Consider the following 16,301-nt stretch of genomic DNA (forward strand, 5'->3'; position numbering starts at 1 on the left):
CCTTCCCCTCAGTCTCCGCTGGACTAGCAAAAAAGGAGGTGGGCACACAGAGCCTTGCAGCAGAACAGGCACAACTGAAATAAACTCAACCGTTCCCTTGTAAGAAGTTTCACTCTGTAGCTGTTGATATTGTACAGCTTTTCTGATATAGGTGTTTACAGCCTCCAAGGTGATTTAATGTGGCACCTGTAAGTGCCCTGAGCGCACTCTCTGCTGCCCTGAGATGCCAGGTCCTGACTTTCAGACAATTCTGGCACCCCGGGGGGCCCCTGCAGCCCCTGCTGCTGGCAGCTCCGGGGACCCCGACCCAGCCTGGGAGCGAGGCTGACTGAAGTAACACGGGCGCATAGTCCAGCGTTTCATGCATGATCCCTGGTTCCATATGTGAGTATTTCGTAAGCCAGCCGAGCTCTTCACCTTTAAACTTGGATCTTGAAAGACAACACTCTCTAAAGCTGTTGTCTTACCACAACGTAGCTTTTGGTTTTGAACTTGAGTCTTGTATATCCATGTGCCATTGTGCCATCCCACAGTCCTTGCGTGCTGGAACCTTCCAGGAAACCAAGACTTCCTAACTATCCTCCTCCAGCAAAACTGCTGTCCTAAAAGGAGGCTTGACTTTATCCATTACCCGACTGGTTTAAAACAGAACAAAACAAACAGATAATTACTTGCCTGTTGTTCTTACAGCCAAGCGGTGGGTAGATGGGACTGTTCATGCTGTGACTTACCTCTGCAGAGGTGGGTCAGCAGCAGAAGTGCCAAGATAAGCCACACAAATGCAGTTTTGTCTAAATGGCAGCTCATGAACTTCCCATTTAAGCACAAAGCAATCATAAATCCAAATCACACAAGAAAAAGGTTTATTGAAAAATAAAGTTCTCCCTAGATTTTTTCTACAACAGTGAAAACAAAGCATTTTTCTATGCCATTAAAGTACAGACATTTACTTTTCTAAAAAAAAAAAAAAAAAAAAAATTAAATTAAAAAAATCCCATCCTATTGAACCCCAGTAACTTGACAGTATCTGAACCACTGTGTTCTGTTCTTTCTGAATCAAACTGCTTGAACGTAATATAGTGGAACACAACCATTTAAATAAAGCAAAGGATCAACCTTCTAAGAGAGAATTCAAACCAAACACATACAGTACCAGCCTGACCCTGAAGTTCTCATGTACATAGAAAAACTCTCATTGACTCCAAATTATTATCTGCAAAAAGCAGCAGTTTTTTATTTTTACAGATGTCAGTAGGTTTTTTTCCAATTTACAGCACTACAGGGATTATTTAGACTTTGACCCCCTTCACCCATGGAGAGAGGCTCCCCCAGGGAATGATCCAGACCAGAAACCAAAGACCTGCCCCCCAGTGCCCTCTGGAGGGCTCCCCGCAGCCACCAGCCTAGCAAGCTCAGGGGGATCCACTTCGAGTTCAAATTAGCTTTGCAAATATTCCTTTCTAGTTTTCTTTTTAGCTCTCTTAGAATCTTCAGGGTAACTCTTCTCATAAAATTTACTCTTTTTGCCTTTGGTAAAAACTGCCATTTCCTCCTCCTCTGCTGTATTCCTTTGTGAAAACCAAATAACCCCATGACTTCTTTAAGATGGTTTTCACTGTCACTGTACTGCCACAGACCTGTTAATGAACATAACAAATTAGTTCTGGGGATAACCCTATTAAAATTAGCTGCCCTCAGACAGCAATTTAACATGATTACCTATTTGATACTTCAAACTACTTTGCAGCTGCTGGAGTCCGCGGCAGGCCGCGCCGCATGCTCGCTGCGGAGTGCCTGCCCTGCTCCAGGAAACGCCGCAGCGTTACTTACACGCTCTCCTGAAAGCCAAGGCTTGTGCTGGCTCCTGCAGGGCTGAGCCTCTGCGGTGTGCCCGGCCCTGGGCGCAGCAGCACAGGCCCGGGGCTGGGATTTGCAAGCAGGGGCCAGCGCAGCGCAGTACTGATGTATTTTCCTGCACAGAGCAGCAGCCGCGTGTTAGCGTCGCTGTGAAGCGTGAGGAGAGCAGCTCTGAGTGGCTGCAGGTCGGCGAGCTCTCCCCCACCGTGACAAATTCTGTTCCCATGCAGAGCCCACCTCAGGTACACGGCACCTGCGCCAGCCTTCCCAGGGCGGAGGAGGCGATTGGGCCCTTGATTACAACTGAATTTTTTCAAAGCAGTTTCTGCATGTGGAAGGTGGACTTACTACGTTTTTTATCAAAACTTTGAGGACCTGATTTTATTTATCCAATAAACAGGTGGCTTAGTGCTGTTGAGAGAGGTCTGCTGAATTAAAACATGCTACTATGTTCATAATTACGTGACTACGTAAAGGATTACACCTACAAAAGCAAGACTTTGGCAATGGTTGCACTTCGTTATTTTTCCCTGGGAGAAAGAACATGAACGATGCCTCATCTGAGGCGTTCTGGGGTTCAGCCTCTGGTATTTTCAACACATTCCTACAGTAAACATCTTACACTTGATACACAGAGTTTGCTCTTTACACATTCCATTTAAATATAATATTCGAAAATGACAAACTAATTTAAAAAAAAACCTATAGAGCTGCTTGAAAATACAAAGATGAGATTTAAGTCACTGCCCATAAAACAATATGTTTTGATGTTACATTTACAGCAATATTACTAAAGCATATCTCAATGAAACCGTATCTGCCCCCGGCCTTTTCAACCTGAACGAAAGCATACATCTGTCAGTGCAGTATTCTCCTCAACTCTGCAGCGGTCCCTAGAAAGATGGGACCAAAGGAGAACGAATGGCAAATGGAAAGAGATTGCCAGTCAGAAGCTTGAAGGCATAGCAGCTGTGGGACAAACATCACAAACAGCCATGCCTAAATGTTAGCACCCCTGGAAAAAAGACCGTGAAACTGGAAACTGATAACTAACAGTCTCTTTAAAAAAAACAAGCAACAAAACTACAAACCCCCCTGCCCCTCCAACTCCAAACTGTAGCTCTTTAACCAAGTTTTCAACTGATACTTTAACATCAACTTAGTCCAAGATGATATATGCTGTAACAGCAAGAAAACTGGCTGCTGCTACATGTATGATGCAACCTGAAAGTGTTTGGTCTTTATCTTGTAAGATAGAGTGCTTTATATTTATAAAAAAGGGAGAGCTGCTTTTTTAATTTGAAGAAAAATTAATGGAGGAGTTCTGAAGCCAGTGGGAGTCATGAAGTTAATTAGACTTGGATGAGATTGTAACCAGCCTGATTCATCCCATTTAATTTATTTTACTAGCAAAATCTGGTCCTGAAATGCACTATGAGCAAAATACATACCTGAGAAAGCAATTTGGATTTTGTTTATATGAAAAGTGCTGCAAACTTGTAAATCATCTTTGTAATTTAGACGGGCCACTCATTCTTGAGAGGGGAGGGCATGTCTTTCGTATCGAGGATAAATCAAGGACCTTGACTAGGATTTTAAAGAATAATAGTACGACATGAGTAAGTGAGGAGAGAAGATGTTGGCTAACAACCTGATTTGCAGCTGCCATCATCAGAAACTCTGAGCACGTCTGAATGCTGTCAGTGAGTGAGTCACAGAAGCTAGTACATGTATGTGGAGCAGAGCTGAGCGGGGCAGTTGCATAGTCCTGGCTGTCTGCAACCCCATTCTGTGATCTCCCACCGAAACCTGATCAGCAGCTATTTTGCAAAATGTTCTTCTTGCAGAAAAGTAGTAGCATTAAAAACACCTGCAATAAGCTGAATATCCAGAGTTCCCTTTCCCCACTGAGAGTCATAAATGCAGGTGTCATAAAAGGACTGTATTCTCCTGGTAGCACCAGGAACCACCCCGTGCACCTCCACGTACAGACAGATGTCTTTATCCGAGAAACCAACGTCTCACAGACTGTAATGGGGATCTTCAATTTTCCTGCTGATCAAATCAGATGTGGCTGTTTCTAGAGGTTTCCTGCTAGCATTGTCTCCTTGGGGAATATAACGGCTTTTGTTTGCTCTCTGGTCATTGAGCAGACATCCCATCCCAGCAGGAGCTCTCATCTCATGTCAAATTACAGATATTCAGTAAAGGGCATTCTGCTTACAGAAGCAACGTTTTGCAAGAATTATTAAAGTTATAGTATCTTTTATCTTATTAACCCTTACCTTATAGTTCTACAACAGATTTCTCCACTACTTAACAACATTCAAAATTCGTATCGCTAAGTTGTATAGTCATCAAGCACTATTTTTACCTGTAATTAGTGTTCCATTATACTTGTTCAGACAGTGTCCATATTCCAAACACTCATCCAAACCCCAAAGAAAGTAAAAAAAGGCACATAAACATTAAATATTTGTAGGAGAAACATAATCTGATATAAACAAGCAAACACACAGCTGCAACTATAAATTACAAAAAGAAACATAGAAACTAAGCAAAAAATGCAAAAAGCAACTCTATTTATACATGTGCAAATCAACTTGCATATATGAAATAAATGAGGTTTTTATTGGCATTTTTAAACAGTGTGTATTTAGCAACTTTACCTTTCAAAGGCAAGCCTTTTATGTTAATTTTAATAAATATGTAAATGCTTCTCTCAAGTTTCCTAATCTCGTAGGAACAAGATTTTTGAAAAAAACTAGGTCACATACAAAAATACAAAATTTTAAAACAAAGAATGTCTTGATATGAGAGATATGTTTAAAAGCCTGTAAAATGTTTTTTATATTCAACTTTAGACTTTTTTTTTTCCCATCAACTGCTGATCAATATATTCAAATGCAAGTCATGCAAAAACCTGATTTCTGAGTAATGGAAGCTGCAAGCTTTACTGTCAGACTAAAATACAGTAGCACAGTCCCATCTCTAATATCCTTGTTTAAGTGCAAGAATTGGACTACACCTTTATTCTTTAATTAGGAAGGAAAATAGGTATGGGACTTGGACAGAAGGCTGCCCTCTGTCCTGAAATGTGGAGATATATATCTCATACATTTTAGTAAATCATTCAAAATTTTAAATAGTCCCTCATGGATTTGCCTGAGTGCTTACCTGCGGAAGGATTCACTTATTTATCAACGCATGAACAAACACTGCGGTGTGATGGGGGAGTGCTGGATTGGGTTTAGTGAGTAACGTGTACAAAGTTTATGCACTTACAGTTCTCATGTGATCGTCTCCTTTTACAGAAATTTAGACTGAAGCTGTATTTCACAGAAGTAATATTTCTTCTTAAAGAGAGTTTAAACTTAATAAGAGGCCTATCAAATTATAGGTCTTGATTCTTTTTTCTTTAAGACTGAGTCTTCTCTATAGATTCCAGTGGAAATAGGATCAGACCCAACCGATTCCGAAGCCAATGTAGATGTCCTGTCCCTGGCTGAAATGCAAGTGGCATTGGTGTTTGCTGTTTCATTTTTGCCAGTACGCAGTAATTCAGTTCAGTAGACTAGAAACAGTGCTACAGCATGAAAAAAACAGAGCTTATAATTGACTCTCCCTGCTGTGGTAAAGGCAAACTTAGCACTGAGCAAAGCACTAGACCAGAAAATCTTATAATAACAAATACCAAAGCCCTCCCATCTTTAAAGGTTTAGAGGCAAAATAAAATGCAGTATGCCCTGCAGACCATACAGTGGGGGGGGGAAACAAGCAAATATGTATTTACAGCAAGGAATTACACTACAGCAAAAACTACGTGTTTTGCATTCTTTAAGTGCACACATACAGATCTTTGTTTCCAATGTAATTCTGTGATATGTCATTCCAAACTAAATTCCTGCCTGAAGAACCTCAGGCTGAACTGGTAAAGACAAATTCTGCTGTTGCCTTTACTTTTGGCACCAGGCAGAAGCATATATACTTTGATACGCAGGATCTTCCAGTTGCACAAATATGCACAGGTATGTGGGGATTATTTTATATAAATACAAAATGAATTGTTGTGCCTGCTCAGACCCATTTCCAATCCTCCTCCCCCAGCTTTTCCAGGGTATTCAAACTATGGCAAACTACATTTGTGCTGAATGAAGCAAATGCTGAGCTATGGTTACAGTAAGGTTTTCATACTAGCTTGTGTTTGTTTTCTTTTCATACAAAATTTTGCCTCCCATTATAGAACCCAGCTGCTCTGTTGCTGGAAAATTACTCTAAACTACAGCATATTTTATCATCGTACTGGTGGCCCCACTGTTCAACAGCTCCCACACACCCTTTTTGGATACTCAACAATCTCTCAGGATGAAGCTCCCGTGTAGTCCCCAGCAATGGCACGGAGTGTTACAGGAGTGCTGAGGCAGGAAATGAAAAACTTGAAAAAGTGAATTCACTGCTTTTAAATTGAAACTGTAAATGTATTCTGTTCTGTTCTCTGGTCTTGAGAATTTATTCATGACGAAACAGCATTTCCCTTGCTTGGTCTTTGGTAGGTCAAGAGAACATCAATATTCACACACAGATAATGAATGCCAGTTACGAGAAGAATCTGAACCAACCAGATATTCCCAAGAAAGGAAAATTTAAAGCATCTGTGCTTTTCACTATTACCTGGTAACGTTTGTTAATCTTTATGAAAAAATGCTTCATGTTGATTTGAGGTTTTTTTCCCAGTATGGTCAGAGCACATCTGAATTGTAAACCTGCAGACTATGACCGCTTTCAAAATATACTGCAGATTTGTTTCTCACTAATCTTCGCATATCATTTTCTTTCTTACAAGTGGTGCTATCAAGCATGCCACCTTCTGCTGAAAATAACAAAAATTACCTCTATAAAAAGAAGGCGGTTTAGAAGATTTAACTTGCTGCTCTAAAAAAATCAAGTTTGATTGGAATTTCAAACTCCTGAATTGTTTTACTCTGAATTTGTAACTGGTGTGCCTGCTAGAAAATAAAAAAAACACCACCCCCCCAAACAGAAAAACAATCAAAAACCCACAAGATTGATCGATGCTTTTCTTAGCAGTTGTTTGTCTCCTCTTACTCGTTCTTCTGAAAAAAATTCTTTTAAAAAACCTAACTAGTTATGAAGACATTTTACATTTCTACCGTACGATAATTATAGTTAGCTTAGTTTAACCTTTCTATGTCATTCAGCAACACTTTAACTACTGGAAGCCGTAGCAAACTGAGGCTCTAACGATAATATTGCTCCAATGATGCTGAATACTTTTTGCTTCACACAGTATTTCTAGTAGACAGACTACAACAGAAGCATGGGCAAATTCCAAGGATTACTCTCTAAATGGGACCAGTAAACTGTGACAAGTCCATTCCAAAAATGGCAGTATGTTTTTGTAGCTTTTCCACACTGAAGAATGCCACAACCCTTAGTCAGTTGTCGAGTCACCAACATGTGTCACACGCTGGCAAGTGCCTATTTGCTCATTCATGATACTCTGTTTAGACTGCTCCGATGCAGCGGCTGTGATGCAGACAATACCATGTTGTATACAAAGATTTTTAAAAAACAAAAGAAAACAAAAAGAACTGGGCCCAGATAACCCAATAACAGGGTACAGAGCTATCTTGTGATTCCGAGTTCTTGTGAAGTAAACCACTTTATAGCCAGTCAAGCTAAAGCAGTACTCAGAACAGTGCACCCAGAATAAAATGTTAGTCCTCCCTCCCCTGTACCCCTTCCCTCAAGCACACTTTTTTCAATTTTCTATTGGAATGAAGTTGAGATCCTTTAGCTAAGCATGATGAGGGATGACCTAACTCATTAAAAAAAAAATAGAAAACACTTCACCCAAACAACAGAAAAAAAAAGAAGTTTGATGGGTCTGGGAATTTTCTACAAACTATTCTGTGCAGTCATCTTCAAATCACTGAAGAGCATGAAACTCATTTCTCTTTGCAAACAGATGAAGGAATCTGAAGAGTTACACTGCAAATGTTCTTATAGGAAAAAAAGATCAGTTAGCTGTTTGTTATGAATCCCTCCTCTCTTAGTAGATAATTCTGCCCAGCAATGATAGCTCTGCCTGCAGCGAAAAACCTGGACAAAAGTGCAGGAAGTAATAAGTAGCTCCTCTCAAAACTACTTACATTTTGTCCTCAACTCAAAAGAAGCTCTGCTGCTGCTATAGGCAGTCTTTACAAAGTGCAACCTGCCCCTTAATATAGTCTCTGCAGGGGCAGATTCTTCTGTGGGTTGGGTGGGATCCGGCACAGCTGAACAGTAAGAGGTCACCTTGGAAAACACAGTGCTTCCTTCTTCCATCGAAAGAGGGGACCAGAATATCATTTGCAGACTCCATGGTGAGACATTCGATATTATGCCTAAAAAGCAAAGCACATAATCTAAATCACAGTGGAGTTTCCAGGAGTTTGGTACAGTTTTCATCCTTCCCCGCTAAAAATAAAATGAAATGCTATATTGCATCTTAAATCAAGTACATTTAGAATTGCAGATTTCCAGAACATAACTCATTTTGCCTGCACAGATTCTCTCTGCAGAGGGCAGTGCAGCCTTTTCAGCTTTAATTCGCTTCCTAAAGATTAATGAAAGATGTTAAAAAGGGAAAAAAATGCTTTTGACGGTTCCCCACAGCGTAATATTTAAATACGCTGTGGATTTCTAGCAACACAAAACAAAGAACCTGAAATCAGGAGATACTCTGATGGATTCCAGCAGGGCTGTCCCCCAGGCCAGGCCCAACGTGCCGGGCAGTGTGGGACCCGCTGCTCGGAGGAAGCAGCTCGCGCTAGCTTGCTGGAAAAAGATAAATTCCACTTGCCATTTTCTGACCACAAAGCTTAAGCACGAGGGTATAGCAATTCCAGCACAGACTTGTTTTTCACTTATTCCTAGCTTTCAGCATTTAACAGCTTTTTTTTTTTTTTTTTTTTTTTTTCCTCCCACAGAATTATAATTTTGTCTAGACAGCTAGAAAAGAAGCCTGACACAGTTTTTATACAAGCTGCTTCTGAAGTCCACTGGAAATTACAACTTTTCAGAAAACTACAAAAATACAAACCTTCTACAATTAAATTTAGCAAAAAGTGGGGATAGAAAGCCTAGAAAGCAGTTTCCCTAGCAGCCATTTGTTGGAGGCCAGTTTTGAGTGCTTTGTTTTCATTCTGAAAGGAACACAGACATATTCCCAAAGAGAGAGCACCTAAAAGCAACATTAATTTCCTTAATGCACAGCTGGTAAGCTTTATAAATTGGAACTACTACCTCTAATGCACAAGGGTTCACAACTCTTTACCTAGGACAATACCAACAAAAGGTTTGCAGAAACAGTAATTGCTAATTGCCAACGACTACAGATGGTTCAGTCTGGTTGTGACCAAAGAGGGAGCTCAATAAATAAAAGCAACACTTTCTAAGAGCTATTTTTAAAAATTATGTGATAGAAATCACATGATATGTACAGATCGCCATTTACTGCAGCAAAAATGCATTTCATTTCTGACCCAGCTGACTGAGCACAGTTAGGATTAGCTTTAAGAGTCACTCAAGTTCACTAACTCTGGGGATATGGCAAAAGCTATGGAACGGTGCATCTGCTCAGCTCAGCCAGGGCTGTGAAGGGTCCATCTAAACACAATCACAGTCCTGGCATCGCCAGCCCTCCAGCACAAGCATCTTTGTGCAGCGCCAGCAACCCAAAGTGCCCAAGCAAAGGAGGAGATGGAGGGGGAAGAAAGAGATGTAAATTTTGGCCTTGGAGCTGTACTCCTCATTGCAAAAGCACATGTTACACGGAACAGCACTCTCAGCGCAGCAGAAACTTATCCCATCCGCTGCTACAAAGGATGACAGCTACACTCACAGCTGGCAGTGAGACAGCGCTTCTCACGGAGTTCATACACTAATCTGCATGTGTGGCAAAACCTCATGCAATAAAAAGACACTAAATAATATGTTTGTGCTTTTAAATACTTACCTAAGCAGAGCTTTGTCCTTGTTAAGATGCTGGAAGAAGGAAGGCTCACAGATGAGCTGGCTTTCCTGACAGACTTGTTTACAGGATTTTCCAGGTTCAGCAATTTTTACTTGAAGGGCACTTAATGGGGGCCACATCACCTGCCCGTGACAGAAATCCTGCAGTGACAAATCACATTTTATTATGATGCATCCAGTCCCTTGACAGCAATTTTCCCCATTAGTAAAATAAGTGGTTACTATCACCCAAACACTCATTTTGCAGCAAATTTCAGTTGTATTAAAATCAATAATCTAAGCATATTTAAAAAGAATTTTTTTTTAGCATGAGGGAATTATCACCTTCAAATGAAATGTGGTAGCATCATTCTTCCCAAACTAGCTTTTCCCCTACCTTACCTTTTTTAATTTATCATAAGCAACTCTAGTTAAGTCTCTCTACTTCCACACACCCAACCCATTTTGGCTTTCTCAGTGACTCCTGTTTCACTAACTCAGTGTTAGCAGAACTATTTTTGTAACAGCACAAATATCAGGAGGAAGTTTTGGTAGGAGAAGAATCCCAGAGGCCAGTTACCCTGTAGGCAAGAAATGTCTCACGAGGCCCATGTGGAGAACCACGTGGAAAGGACCGGGGGACTGGCAGCGTTATGGAGTGAGCTGAACTCATAAAAGACTGAAGATTTCTATAAAGCAACCAGATTCAAAGAGTTTGTTTGCTCTTCTTGGTTGAACTGCTAGTAAAAGTGCTCTCCCAACACTGAAGAAAATCGGCCATAAATAATGCATGTAGTCAAGTGTCACCGCAGCAGAAAGAGGGAAGGAAGAAATGATATCTGAACACACCTGCTAGCAAAAACTATTCAAAGATGAGTTCTTATAGCCTTGACATTTAAAATGAAAAAAAGCATAGAGAAAATTGTAATCACTGGTTTTATATAACATTCCATGATATTCAGCCATTATTTTAACATTTGGCAACTCTCATCAAAAGGTGATCAAAAACTGTGGGCCCAGTCCATCATGGTTGCTTTCACCTGACAAAACTAATACTTGTTTGAACAGGTCCCACACCGTGACCCAAAGATTAGAAAGGCTGAACTACTTGAAATTTTAATGAAGCTAAGCTATAAATCATTTACGAGTTCTCAACAGCAGTTTGGTTTTTAATCTGTTTAGATTTCCTCTGCTGGAGGAGGAAGATCTCATACTCCCAGGTCTAGCTATGAATTTAATATTATACAGTCATGAATCACAGAATATCCCGAGTTGGAAGGGACCCACGAAGATCGCAGAGTCCAACTCCTGACTCCACACTGGGCAATCTAAAAGCTAAACCATACATCTAAGAGTGCTGTCCCAATGCTTCTTGAACACTGCCAGGCTTGGGGCCATGACCACTTCCCTGAGGAGCTGTGTCCAGTGCTTGGCCACACTCTCAGCAAAGAACTTTTTCCCAAGATCTATTCCGAACTTCCCCTGATGCAGCTCTAAGCCATTCCCCTGTGCCATATGCGAAAACCCCAAGTAATGTTAGAGCATATTTATGGCAGAATATTAACAGGATCTAAAAAAAAAGGTTAGTTACAGATAGTTGGAGGAACGTTTTAATGAGGTAGTTTCAAAAAGGTAATTTTGCTATTTGGACTTAAGCACCTTGCTTATTTTGTCCTTTTATAAATCAATATTTAAAATACTAGATGCAGGAGTAAATCTACATAGGTTCAAAATTCAGTCCAATACTGTAATATATACTAATGTAATATACACAGCATAATACTGTAACATTGGATTGGATTCACAGCTAGTGCATGCATAAGACAAAAGTTTTTCCAAGACACTGAATCACTTGTGAGGCTTTACCATTTGCTGGGGGCTTGTGCTTTTAACATCTCCTAGCTGAAAATTGTTCACAAAACCTGGGAACAACCTCCCATTTCCAGTCCATAACTTGGCTGGAAGCCTTCCTCACCTTATGGCACCTCAAAGCATGTCTCAGAGCGCATCACCTTCACAGGTACCAGCATGCAGGGCTGTGTTTGTTTGCTGTCTCTGGCTAATTTTCCTATCAACCACCAAAAGCAACCTAAATTTGGTATCTTCACCCCAGTCTAGCTTGCCCCACAACACTACAAGGCATAAGGATAAAATAAAGAAGCTACGTGGAACAGAAGGTCAAGCTTCACCAGAGACAGTGTTTATGTCTGTTTTACCTGTCACCACTATTTCAAGGTTGAGACAGGCCTAGCCCTGCAGTCAAAGGAGGTGTCCTCCTCCCTCTGGCTCTTCTTACTCTCGGATGAATGTCCTCACTCCACTCTCTTTGCCAGGCTCTGGCGCTCAGCTGACCCTCTGCTGAGCCAAGTCAGTGTGCTAACCTAGGAGAGCCTTGCCAAAAACATTTTCTGCTGGGTTACCAAGTACTCTGCTTGACCACATCTTTCAAAGTCAGCATGTCTGTTCCATCAGCCCAGCCTGCCTCATCCAACAGCTCCCAGGTTTGCAACAGGGAATCCTGCAGCTGCTTTGTCTGCAGTCGCCTGGCTGCTCCTTTGATGGCAGTGCCAACTGAAGCAGTCCCACCCTTTGGTTCCCACCCTGTGCTGCCGCTCTGCAGAGCTGACACAACTGTTTGCGCAGCCACAGAGCAAAAAGAATTAAGGGGTGGATTCAGCAGATGGTACAGATGCACCTGACAGCCACACTGGGCTGCTGGCAGGGGCAGAGCACTGGCAGGAGGGAGCAGCTTGGAGTGAAAGCTGTTTGAATCCAGCTGAAGGTGGCACTGCTAAATGTGAAACCACAGCTCAGCTCACAGTAGTTCTCTTCAGCCCTTGAAGACCTTCAGCCCAGCTTCTGGATCTGCAGATTCAGGGAATTGACTAAACCTTTCCTGTGAACACTGTCCTCCCTCTTGATCCTGAGCCAAGACCCCAAAAGGGAAACTCCTGACATCTCCTTTAAATCCTGCAGTTTCACTGTCCCGTTGAGTGACTTGCTGGTGAGTGTATCTGGCCCCATCCTCTTCACATTCAAACATCCCCTGAAGACCACACTCTCATGGTTAATGCCCCCACAACCTCTGAACCAGATCAACTCCATGCATCACTGATCCTGTTCCAAGCTTCTGCTGCTTTCTCTGTTCTGCCTCCCACCACAAAATCTTCCAAGTAAGGTCTCAAACTTCAATGCCTCTGTGCAAACACACATAGCATAGGGAGTAAACAGAAGGTAGGGACGTGCACACACCTGCAGGGCTGCGATCTTACTGGTATCACAGAGATATGGTGGGATGGCTCCTACGGCTGGAGTGTTGGAATGGAAGGATACAGGCTCTTTAGGAAGGACAGGCAGGGGAGACAAGGAGTGGGGGTCTCTCTATCAGCGACCAGCTGGAGTGCATGGAGCTCTGCCTGGGGATGGATGTGGAGCTGAGAGTTTATGGGTCAGGATTAAAGGGAGGGCAGAGATAGGAGATGTTATAGTGGGGGTTTGCTACAGGCCACACAACCAGGAAGACCAAGTGGATGAGGCCATCCACAGACAGACAGGAGCAGCCTCACATTCACAAGCCCTGGGCTTCATGGGGGACTTCAATCATCCCAGTATATGCTGTAGGGACAGCACAGCAGGGCATAAGCAGTCCAGGAAGTTCCTGAGGAGATGCATACGTGGGTCCTGAGGGAAGTGGTGGATGAAGTGCCCAAGCCACTATCCATCATATCTGAGAAGTCGTGGCAGTCCAGTGAAGCTCTTGCTGACAGGAAAAGGGGAAACATAACCCCCATTTTTAAAAAGAGAAAAAAGAAAGACGCAGGGAACAGCAGGCCAGTCAGTCTCACCTCTGTGCCCGACAAGACCATGGAGCGGATCCTCCTGGAAACTATGCTGGGGCACATGGAAATAAGGAGCTGATTGGTGACAGCCAGCATGGCTTCACTTAGGGAAAATCCTGCCTGACAAATCTGGTGGCCGCCTACAATGGGGTTACAGTGCTGGTGGATAAGGGAATAGCAACAGACATCATCTACCTGGACTTGTGCAAAGCATGTGACACTGTCCCATATGACATCCTTGTCTTTAAACTGGAGAGACTTGGATTTGATGGATGGACCACTCAGGGGATAAGGATTTGGCTCCAACATCTTTGTTGGTGACATGGACAGTGGGATCGAGGCACCCTCAGCAAGTTTGCTGATGACACCGAGCTGTGTGGTGCTGTCGACACGCTGGAGGGAAGGGATGAGCCATCCAGAGGGACCTGGACAGGCTGGAGAGGTGGGACTGTGCAAACCTCATGGAGTTCAACAAGGGCAAGGGCAAAGTCCTGCCCATGGGTCGGGGCAATCCCCAGCACAGATACAGGCTGGGCCATGAGGGGATTGAGAGCAGCCCTGAGGAGAAGGACTTGGGGGTGTTAGTGGATGGAAAACTGACTGTGAGCCAGCAATGTGCACTCACAGCCCAGAAAGCCAGCCGTGTCCTGGGCTGCACCCAGAGCAGTGTGGGGAGCAGGGTGAGGGAGGGAGGGGATTCTCCCCCTCTGCTCCGCTCTCGTGAGACCCCCCCTGCAGTGCTGTGTCCAGCTCTGGGGGCACCAACAGAAGAAGGACATGGACCTGCTCGAGCGGGTTCAGAGGAGGCCATGAAGATGCTCAGGGGGCTGGAGCACCCCCTGTGAGGACAGGCTGAGAGAGTTGGGGGTGTTCAGCCTGGAGAAGAGAAGGCTCCAGGGAGACCTTGTAGTGGCCTTCCAGTACTTCAGGGGGGCTACAGGAAAGCTGGGGAGGGACTCTGCATCAGGGACTATAGGGATAGGACAAAGGGTAATGCTATTAAACCAAAATAAGGTAGGTTTAGATTAGATCTGAGGAGGAAATTCTTCCCTGTGAGGGTGGTGAGGCCCTGGCACAGGTTTCCCAGAGCAGCTGTGGCTGCCCCCTCCCTGGCAGTGTTCAAGGCCAGGTTGGACGGGGCTTTGGGCAATCTGGGCTAGTGGAAGGTGGCCCTGCCCATGGCAGGGGGGTGGGACTGGATGAGTTTTAAAGCCCCTTCCAACCCAAACTGTTCTATGATTCTATGGTTTCACTTCATTTGACATGTTAATCAGGCTCAGTGCTAATAATCACAATTGAGCATCCTGGGGGCTGTGAAGCAATACTGGCTTTTGACAATTAGTCAAAGCAATGAACAAAATTCCAGTGCTCTATTTATTTCCCAGAAGCACACAGTACAGGTCGGGGCATAGCCCTTGGGGAAGGTCCAGAGGGGAGAGACAGGTTTGCCCCACAGATGCTATGTCGAGATTGTCTCTTTTTCTCTCCCTTACACTGAGCTCCATTTCTTCCTGTACTGACAAAAGCTCTCAATTATAGCTAACTCAGGCAGAAGAATGAAAAGAAGCAGAGATACTTTTACAGGCTATGTCATCAATACAGCAGCAAAAAGCTTAAAGTGTTTATTGCCAAGAAACTGGAAATAACTATTATGTTAACTACACATCCGACCTGAAGTTGTGTTATTCTTTATTACTGTCTTTAATAGTGTCTGCTTTCAGAAATACAAGTACAGGAGCATGCCCAGTGCTTTTGATAGGAATCCTGGCATTGAAGTGGCATATCAGAGATAGGTTATTCCTATCTGTCTTCTGCAGCAGCCAAAGCAAAAGGCAGAGCTGGCCACTGCAAGAGATCTGGCCTTGGGCAGAAGTCCAAGCAGACATACTGTTTCTAGAAATCAGAATCCCATGTAAATCTCTGTAGTTTATTACTCCAATTCAATATCTTCTGCTGCTCTCAGCTGGCAATAATGCATGGAGACCAAAAGTTCTTTAAGTGACTGGTTTCCAAACAATTTAAGCCTTTATTGATTGAAATTAAATACTTGAGAAATCTGCTCAGCAGCTTTAGCCTAAGTGCAATTCTACCACAAAAGTATTGATGTTTACGTGATACTTCATGATCCAAAGATTTCTTTAACTGTGTACACAGTTAAAGAAGTCACATATACACTGAAAAATTACTTTGCCTTTCTGCTTTGATATAACACCAAGGAGTGCACAGCTATTGTTGCTACCTGAACAGCAACAACACCGAGAAGCTTTGAAATGGAGAGAGTCCTCCTTCTCCAACATAAAACAGAAGTCATCCACAATAAAAGTTCATACCTGTCTTTCAATAAACGCATTCATCCTCTGAAGCATTCCCTCGCATGTAAATTCATAGGGCAAATAAGGGTCAATCTGTGGAAACATAATGTGTTAGAGGGGTTTTTTGTTTAAATGAACTTTGTGGTGTGCTGTGTGGTAGCAGCTTGTATTCCAAATCCTACATTATAGCTTAAGTAGCAACAATAAATGCAAATAAACTCATTAACAAATCACAATTTCACAAAGTCATCAGCAGTTTAAGCTGACTTTTGCTCCT

At 42.8% G+C, this 16,301-nt stretch overlaps 1 protein-coding gene across 5 annotated transcripts in view; it reads right to left on the reverse strand.

Moving 5' to 3' along the window:
* Nucleotides 1–846: 846 nt before the first annotated feature.
* MGAT5 (alpha-1,6-mannosylglycoprotein 6-beta-N-acetylglucosaminyltransferase) overlaps nucleotides 847–16,301 on the reverse strand; it is a 136,253-nt gene continuing 120,798 nt past the window's right edge. For 3 of the 5 annotated variants that reach the window (XM_074910210.1, XM_074910211.1, XM_074910212.1), the window contains exons 15-17: nucleotides 16,043–16,117; nucleotides 9,878–10,035; nucleotides 847–8,264 (exon numbers count right to left, since the gene is read on the reverse strand). In XM_074910210.1, the coding sequence (XP_074766311.1) occupies nucleotides 8,066–8,264; nucleotides 9,878–10,035; nucleotides 16,043–16,117 (432 nt within the window). In that variant the 3' untranslated portion in view covers nucleotides 847–8,065. The remainder of the gene's footprint in view (nucleotides 8,265–9,877; nucleotides 10,036–16,042; nucleotides 16,118–16,301) is intronic. The other 2 variants (XM_074910215.1, XM_074910213.1) reach the window with 2 other exon arrangements.

The sequence above is a fragment of the Athene noctua genome, chromosome 7, assembly GCF_965140245.1.
Source record: "Athene noctua chromosome 7, bAthNoc1.hap1.1, whole genome shotgun sequence".
NCBI lineage: Eukaryota > Metazoa > Chordata > Aves > Strigiformes > Strigidae > Athene > Athene noctua.